The sequence below is a fragment of the Podarcis raffonei genome, chromosome 8, assembly GCF_027172205.1.
Source record: "Podarcis raffonei isolate rPodRaf1 chromosome 8, rPodRaf1.pri, whole genome shotgun sequence".
Classification (NCBI taxonomy): Eukaryota; Metazoa; Chordata; class Lepidosauria; order Squamata; family Lacertidae; genus Podarcis; species Podarcis raffonei.
The window spans coordinates 7,503,509-7,512,890 of NC_070609.1; the positions used below are offsets into that span (position 1 = coordinate 7,503,509).

Consider the following 9,382-nt stretch of genomic DNA (forward strand, 5'->3'; position numbering starts at 1 on the left):
TCCGAGCCAAAGGCAGAAAGCCCAGCCAGCAGCCAAACAAAGCCTCAAGCGGTGGTTCCCACAGCGCAGCAACCCGGCAAAGGGGATGCAGCAAGGAAAACCACCGTCACCTCTCCGCTGGGAAGCGCTGAGCAAATCCCCAGGCAACACGGCCGATTTGATCGGCACAAGGCATGCAAGCTCCACCCCCCAGTCATTCTCAGACTCCTTATTGGGTGAGCAACGCAGCCAAGCAACACAGTTGGAGCCTCCCTCCTCCCTGGCTGACAGGGGGTGGGGGGTGGGAGAGGACCTGCTTCCATTGAAACCCGGGAAATTTAAGGGACATCATCAATAAGGGACAGCAGCGGGACATGGCGCTGGGAGAAGGGACTTTCCCGCCTAATAAGGGACAGTTGACAGCTATGCCCCAATCTGGTGCCCTTGGGTGTTTTTGACTACCGTTCCCATCAGTGCGGACAAGGACTGATGGGAGTTGTAGTCCAAACCTTCTGGATCAGGCAGCAGGGGTTTTGGGGTGGGTTTGGAAACTGCCTGACCCCAATTTCCCTCCTCCCTGTCCACCCTGCCTGCCCCATGGTGTTAGTGCCAACCTAATGGGGGGTGGCCTTGCAGAGGGCTCTCCTTGGCGCTGGGAGTGGCAGGGGCAACGCCGTGCTGCTTCATGAAGTCCCGCCTTTCTCGGGCTCTCCGGTTCTGGAACCAAATCTTCACCTTGGGGGGAGGAAGAAAGAGAAAAAGAGGAAGAGGAGGTCAGTCGCCCGTCGCGCAGATTTGACCCACTTGGGATGCTCAGCCCCTGGTCAGTTTCTACGAAAATACGGAAGAGAGAAATGGGTCCGAAAATCGGAAATCGGTCGGTGCCTTCTCCCCATAGCTCTCAACTTGCAGATTTGATAATAAGGGACCAGCAGCCTTGAAAATAAGGGCTCAGCAGCCAAAATAAGGGATTTTGCTTAGCTTATGCAGAAATCCGCCACTGATGGAGCCATGCTGCTTTGGCTGCAACTGACTGTGTTTTGCAGGGGGTTGGACTAGATGATCCTAAGGGTCAACAACTCCCACCAAAGAAGAGTGGCAGACAAAGCTGATGAACGACTTCGAGATGGCAAAGTTTACAGGCAGAATTAGAAACCAGGAAGAGGACCTCTTTAATGAAGAATGGGGAAAGTTTATAATTTAGTTGAAAAGCTATTGTCAAGAGTTACATACATTGGTAGAATTGGCAGAAAACTTGTAGTAAAAATTTGAACTACGGATGGACAAATGATTTATAAAAATAGAGTTATGAAAGGGATGCAGAGGGGGAAATCACTACATTAAGATGCTGCACTGGTTGGAGGGGTGCTAAGCAGCACGTCGGGGCTGCCGCCATCATGGTGCAAGGAGTTCCGCCGGCCCTTCCCCACCCGAGAGTGAGATAGGGAGGGAGACTCTCGCCCACGCTGTCTGTGAGCCCGGCATGAGGCAGTTGCGGCACCGCAGCGGCCGCTGAAGTGCTGCCCTTCTATGTCCCTCCCCATCCCCTCCTCTTCCTCCTCCCTCAGGCTTCCCCTGGCAGCGCGGCGGAAGTCTCACAAGAGAGGGGCTGCCTGCCTGCCTGCCCGCCCGCCCGCCTTCACCCGTCTCCTCACGATGCACCCCTGAGGGGGAAAAGGGAGAGACGGAGATGCGGCAGCTCGTGCGCGTGCTCTCTTGCGTGGCGGAGGACCCCGAGCCGCTGCTTCCCTCCCGAGCCGGGCGAGCATGAAACCCGGGAAATTTAAGGGACATCATCAATAAGGGACAGCAGCGGGACACGGCGCTGGGATAAGGGAGTTTCCCGCCAAAGAAGGGACAGTTGACAGCTATGCTTCTCCCACGAGCTACTGTGGTGGACTAGACTACTAGGACCCTGGGGACCAGGGTTCGAATCCCCACTTGGGCCCAAAGGCATGTGGCCCCCAGGTGGTTCCCATTGGGGGAATGCGGCCCTCGGCCTGACAAAAAGTGCCCTGCCCCCACCTGGCACCAGGGAACGTGTATAGGAAACTGGCAGCCCTCCAGAGCTTGTTGGACTACAACTCCCATGATGCCTTGCCGTTGCTGCGCTGCCTGATGGGAGTTGGAGTCCAATGACGTCCAGAAGGCTGCAAATACCCAGTCCCAACTTCGCTTTGCTCCACCAGGAGGCACTGTCCCAAAGCTGAGGGGCAAAGGCCACTCCAGGAGCAGCTCAGTGGCCCAGGAATCATAGAGTTCATAGCACTGTCGGGCTGGAAGGGATCCCCGAGGGTCATCCAGCCCAACCCGCTGCCGTGCAGGAGGTGGCAGAGCTACAGCATGCAGAGGTGCCCAGGGGGTTGGAGGACTAGGGTTCTTTCTTACCCGGTTCTCCGTCAGGCCCAGCAGCAGAGCCACCTCCTTCATCTGCTCAGTGTTCAGATAATGCGTTTGCTGGAAGCTGCTCTCCAGGATCCCCAGCTGAGAGGCAGAGAAGGGGACCCGGGGGCTTCGGTAGGGGGGCCGGGGGCCGCAGCCCATCTGCTTCATCTCTGCAGGGAAGGGAGAAAACCCAGGTCAGGACCTGAGCAGGCATACCTGATGCGCCGGGAGAATTGGCGCTGGAAAGGTACAGGGATACCTGTACCTTTATTTTATTTTATTTATTTATTTTTATTTCAAAACCAAAAAAAAAAAAGTACAAACCTCAAATTCAAAATCCATATTCATTTTCTAACACAAGCCTATTTACATAGATTACCTAAATTAAAATATATCTAATTGCTCTAGAGGGATGCGGGTGGCGCTGTGGGTAAAAGCCTCAGCGCCTAGGGCTTGCCGATCAAAAGGTCGGCGGTTCGAATCCCCGCGGCGGGGTGCGCTCCCGTTGCTCGGTCCCAGCGCCTGCCAACCTAGCAGTTCGAAAGCACCCCCGGGTACAAGTAGATAAATAGGGACCGCTTACTAGCGGGAAGGTAAACAGCGTTCCGTGTGCTGCGCTGGCTCACCAGATGCAGCTTTGTCATGCTGGCCATGTGACCCAGAAGTGTCTCCGGACAGCGCTGGCCCCCGGCCTATAGAGTGAGATGGGCGCACAACCCTAGAGTCTGGCAAGACTGGCCCGTACGGGCAGGGGTACCTTTACCTTTAATTGCTCTAGGCTTCCCTTTGCTAGATGTAAATACAACGCAATTAACAAATTATATTATATATATTTTTTGTAGAAAAAAAATTCAATTTTTTAATTGATTTTCACATAATTATAAATGAATAAACACAAAAAAGTGCAAACATAAATCATAACCTTATTATAAATTACACTTATTAACATTGTTAAGTGACTTCCTCGCTTCCCCTTGGTTGAATTTCAGTGTATATCCTTTTAACGGTTTTCCAAATCACAGTTCTTATAAAATTTAACATCCGTAAATCTTTCCATTTGAAATTACATATTTTAATTCATCACTTAGCTTATATAACAAATTATAACAAAGATGTAACAAATTATATTATAAATGATATTATAGGTTCCCATATACCCACACTCCCATGTTTGATCTCAATATTTTACTTCTTCCATCTTGTTGCGTTGTTATAATTTTATAATTATTCAATTGATTCTCTTATTATTTTCTTGCTTACCCCTGCACGTTTTACACATTCTCTATTAATATTTCAATTCCCTCGAAGCTGTCCCAGAAACTCCAGCGGGTGCAGAATGCTGCAGCGAGGCTCCTCACAGGGCCTCTGCCATGGGAGCATATTCAGCCAGTGCTTTTCAAGCTGCACTGGCTCCTGGTGGAGTACAGGGTCAGGTTCAAGGTGCTGCTTTTGACCTTTAAAGCCCTTCACGGCCTAGGACCCTCGTACCTACGGGACCGCCTCTCCCGGCATACACCATGGAGGACCTTAAGGTCCATAAACAGCAACACCCTAGAGGTCCCGGGCCCTAAGGAAGTTAGATTAGCCTCAACCAGAGCCAGGGCCTTTTCAACACTGGCCCCGGCCTGGTGGAACGCTCTGCCTCATGAGACCAGGGCCCTGCAGGATCTGATTTCTTTCTGCAGGGCCTGTAAGACAGAGTTGTTCCGCCTGGCCTTTGGCTTGGAGCCAATTTGATTCCCTCCCTCCCTCTCTTTCTTTTTTCTTTTCCTTCTCCTCCTGCGATGAGGCTACATTTTAATATTTTAATGTTCCATTATTTTAATGTTGTATTTTATTTTTGTTTTTAAGTTGTAATCATTCATCTTGTTTTTATTATTGCTTGTAAGCCGCTCTGAGCCCGGCTTTGGCTGGGGAGGGCGGGGTATAAATAAAAAATTATTATTATTATTATAATTCCGGAACCATATTTTTTCATGTATTCCTTCACTCCATCCCACTCTCTAATGTACCTGTACCTTTAAAGGCCCTCCAGGTGTTCACAGAATTGTAGAGTCGGAAGGGACCCCAAACCCCCTGCAATGGAAGAACCTTTCGCCCAATGCGGCACTCGAACCCAGGTCCCTGAGATTAAGAAGCTCATTGAGCCCTGCCAAGCTACAACTCCCATCAGGCCGAGAAAGAACAGCCAATAGCCAGGGAAGATGGGAGTTGTAGTTCAGCAATGCCTGAATTCCATACAGTAATGTATGGAAGTGAGAGCTGGACCATAAAGAAGGCTGATCGCCGAAGAATTGATGCTTTTGAATTATAGTGCTGGAGGAGACCCTTGAGAGTCCCATGGACTGCAAGAAGATCAAACCTCTCCATTCTTAAGGAAATCAGCCCTGAGTGCTCACTGGAAGGACAGATCCTGAAGCTGAGGCTCCAATACTTTGGCCACCTCATGAGAAGAGAAGACTCCCTGGAAAAGACCCTGATGTTGGGAAAGATGGAGGGCACAAGGAGAAGGGGACTACAGAGGACGAGATGGCTGGACAGTGTTCTTGAAGCTACCAGCATGAGTTTGACCAAACTGCGGGAGGCAGTGGAAGACAGGAGGGCCTGTCGTGCTCTGGTCCAGAGGGTCACGAAGAGTCGGACACGACTAAACGACTAAACATCAACAATACCTGAAGGGCCAGTAGTTCCCCATGCCTGCCTTTGGCCCATCCCTGGCAAAACTATCTGCCGACTTATGTTTCTAGACCTCTTGGTTAACAATACCTCTGCAGACAGATAATGCAGGCAGCTACATGCATGCAGTAAAGGTAAAGGGACCCCTGACCATTAGGTCCAGTCGTGGACGGCTCTGGGGTTGCGGCGCTCATCTCGCCTTATTGGCTGAGGGAGCCGGCGTACAGCTTCCGGGTCATGTGGCCAGCAGGACTAAGCTACTTCTGGCGAACCAGAGCAGTGCATGGAAACACCGTTTACCTTCCCGCCAGAGCGGTACCTATTTATCTACTTGCACTTTGACGTGCTTTCGAACTGCTAGGCTGGCAGGAGCTGGGACCGAGCAACAGGAGCTCACCCTGTCGCAGGGATTCGAACTCCCAACCATCTGATCGGCAAGTCCTAGGCTCTGTGGTTTAACCCACAGCGCCACCCGCGTCACGTGCATGCAGTAAATGGACACAAATATTACTTATCCATGCCAACCAGAACAAATGCTTAGTCAAGACAGGGCACAGTCTAACCACCGTGTAAGATTTGCATAAGCAAATCAGGATAAATACAGTGGTACCTCGGGTTAAGTACTTAATTCGTTCTGGAGGTCTGTTCTTAACCTGAAACTGTTCTTAACCTGAAGCACCTCTTTAGCTAATGGGGCCTCCTGCTGCTGCCGTGCCGCCGGAGCATGATTTCTATTCTCATCCTGAAGCAGAGTTCTTAACCTGAAGCACAATTTCTGGGTTAGCGGAGTCTGTAACCTGAAACGTCTGTAACCTGAAGCGTATTTAACCTGAGGTACCACTGTATTGACTAAACGGTTCGCCCGGAGGAGCTCAGAACAACACCCAAGTTTTATCCTGGCTCCTCCGGTGCAGCCCTGGGAGGCAACTTTTTGGTGCTGAGGCCTTACTTGGAACGGAAGGGGGCTTGAAGTGGCCACAGTGCATCCAGGTGTAGCCTTGAGAGGGGCTGCCCCATGGCGTGACGCTTGCTCCTTCTGCCAGCTCCTGGTGTGTCTCCCCTTCCCCTTCGGAGCCGTCCTGGGCCAAAATGGAACGGATGGAAAAATCCGCCACTCGCTGGGTAGGCTTGGTCCTCTGTGGAACGAGGAGGTCCCAGCGGCTCGGATGATGCCACAGACGCTGCGTCTGGGGGGCCAAGGTGGCAGCCCCCTCTCTGCTGACCAAGAGGGACCGCCTCTCAGGACCGTCCAAGCTGGTGTTGGCCATTCGTCTCGAAGCTCCGATGGCGCCTTCCTCGGTGGGTTCAGCCAGCGGGTTCTGGGGGAGAGGCGAGGCGTGGAAAGAGCTGTCACTGGCTTGACCCCCCTCTATTTAAGAGCCAGGGGCTGGTGCAGAGAGATAGAGGGAGATTTGCGAGGGATTTACCTGGGACCAATCCAGAGGCCTGCTCTGGAGGGATAAGATCACCTGACGGGAGCCCAATCTGTCAGGGATGGAAGGCACCGAACCAGTTGCCAAAGTCTCCTGTTACAGGCGGAGGCGGAGGAGTTGAATGGGACACCTGATCTTCTAGGTCAAAAAGAAGTTTGTTGCAATCAGTGACAAATCCTCACCTCCCTCAGCTTACTTTGGCTATTCATTTAGGAGCGGGGGGGGGGGAGAGGAGAGATCTGGACCTGGAAGAAGCCCTTCTCCTGGATCTGCTGCCGTTGAAAGATTCAGGAACAAAAATATTACACAAATAAAAAGAAAATAATTATTCGACACAGCGCGCACAGGTGAACTATGGCACTCGCTGCTGCAGGAGACGGCCACCGTCACAGATGGCTTTAAAAGGGGACTGGAAAAATTCATGAAGGTGTAATAAACAAAAATCTGTCCTTATTCCCTTATGCGGGGACACAAGAGCCCTTACAGAGTCCTTTGCAGGTTCTCCATCGGTCAGAGAAAATAACAAGAGGCCAACCAGAGAATATTGAGAAGCAAAGCAGCTCGTAAGCCTGATCTTTATTGAACTGTTGCAACAGGGTGCTCCCCTCACACGCAGGAAAGGAGGAGGACCCCGAACAAAGGTGTGCCCCTCCCTTATATAGACATTTTAAACTGACCGCCCTGCAGTCCAAGACCACCCCCAGAAACATCATACATACACCACAGAAGGGATGTAGCTCAAGACCACCACCCCAGATACATCACACCTACATCACAGAAAGGGGTGGTCTACAACAGAAATCTGAGTGCATTGTTTATCTTCTGTCTGGCAGGTTACCTGTTAATGTTCACTTGATTGGATTACCTGGACAGTCTTTTGTAATGATAAATACTTAGTTCCTGAGCCAGGTCACAGGCTCACCCTATTCATACACAGACATACCCTTAAGACAGGATTTGTGAACGAAAAGACAATGGGGAGGCTTTTCCATTTTCCTTCGACCCTGCAGAGAAATATTTGAGGTCAATTTGGGAGGGACAAAATGGTTTCAGGACTTTTTTGTGGGGTTTCAGACATGTGGTTTATATATGCCGTTATGAACATTTATCTTTCAATTTTTTTATTTCAAAGGCTATCGGGAGAAGCAGTTGTGTTTCTGAACGCCTGTTGCTGGGAACTGCAGGAAGGGAGAGTTGATCTTGTGTTCGAATCCTGAACGCACCTGGTTGACCACTATGAGAACAGGATGCTGGGCCGGATGGGCCCTTGCCTGATCCAGTCGGCTTTTCTTGTGCTCTTTCAGTAGTGCAGCAAACGGCACTCTCCACATGCTCCAAGATAGCCACTTCACTTTCCTCTGGGGGCCCACAGCCAAGTCTTGGCACCCAGGAAAGGTTCCGGGGCCCAGATCCTGGCTTGTATTCAAGGCGGGGTTTCCTCATGTGGCCTGTGGGGCTGAGGAAGAATCACAGAAGGCATCATCTTGTCCAACCCCCTGCAACGAGGAATATGAAGCTGGCCCTGACATGGATCGCTCAGTGATGCCTCAATGGAGTTTTAAAAGCACTGAGACAAGGCCTTCAGGAGAGGTGTAATGGAGACTGCGAATCCTTTGGATAAAACTGGCACCCAATATATACAGGGGACAATATTTTGTTTTTTAAATAATTTTTATTGAATTATTTTATGTTACAAAGAACATTACAAGAATACTACCACTAAATATAATTGAGAAATAAAAATTACATACGTCAATATTTGGTTTGTTATTTGTTATTTACCGTTTATTTCCTCCCAAACATTCCATACAAAAACACACATATGTACAGACACACACACACACAAAAATGATAATAATGAAAGTAAATATTTTCCCTCCTTTTACCTTACAAAATATTTTCTTCAATTTTGACTTCCTGTCAAGTCCCTTTGCATATGTTTTTATCTTACAATCGAATGTACACAAAACAACAAACCTTTCTATATAAATTTTCCAATACATCCTGAAAACATAATCAATCCTTAATTGTTATCCACCTCCTTTTACTCGCTTTATCATTCGAATGCTAGCACGGAGTCAAAACTATTATTGTATTTTTGAACATATCTTCTATAACCATCCCATTTTTCCGCAAATTTTTGCTTTGAGTTTCCTCCGAGTTTGCTAGTCAATTGAGCCATCTCCTGTAATTAGATTTGCCAATCTCCTGTAATTAGATTTGCCAGTCTGTTGTTTTTGGAGCCTCGTGATCTTTCCATCAGGGGACAATATTTTGAACTGGGTCCAATAATGAATTGGCAACCAGAGCAACAATGCGGGAGTTTCGAATGTAGCCTTATGAGGCTTTGCCCTCGGGTGGGAAAAATATTGCGCCCGGGAAAGGGAAAAAGGAATAGTTTCGGAGAAAAAGCTTTATTTCTACCATCCGTGAACTGGTAGAAGGAGCAAGTGTGATAGGTCACAAAAACATGCACAGGTTCACAGTCATGTGCACAGAGTATATATTCCCCTTCTAGTTCCCTCCCCTTTCTCCTCCCTCAGGAGTCCTGCCCCATGTTGTGTTTCCTGAGCATGTACAGAAAGCTCCCCTGTCTTGCGACTCTTTTGGACTCTTGGTGCCCTTCCCAGGAAAGCGGGGTGAGAGCCAAGAGGTCGAGGAGCCCTGGTGGTTCAGCATGTCCAAGATGTTGCAACCGAATGAGATAAGATTCAGTTGCCAGGCCTGCTCTGACAGAGTCTATTCATTAGCTTTTTGAAGTAACATTTTGCCTAGCACAGCATCCTGTGAGAAAAGCAGAGAAGAGCAGAGAAAAGCTGTCTTGGATTTTTAGAAGACAAAAGGAATTTTGGACAGTTTTGAGGCCTGGGGTGATTACTGAGGGGGGGTGACTTCGGGCCTAGGTGGGG

General features: G+C 49.4%; 1 protein-coding gene across 1 annotated transcript; it reads right to left on the reverse strand.

Annotated features, from left to right (window-relative positions):
• Nucleotides 1-316: 316 nt before the first annotated feature.
• On the reverse strand, nt 317-6,051 carry LOC128420277 (homeobox protein H17-like). Its single transcript, XM_053401872.1, has 3 exons — nt 5,990-6,051; nt 2,368-2,534; nt 317-714 (listed from the first exon to the last, which is right to left on the reverse strand). Exons 1-3 carry the CDS (start codon nt 6,024-6,026, stop codon nt 583-585), a joined length of 336 nt encoding a protein of 111 aa, XP_053257847.1. The 5' UTR covers nt 6,027-6,051; the 3' UTR covers nt 317-582.
• Nucleotides 6,052-9,382: the final 3,331 nt, after the last annotated feature.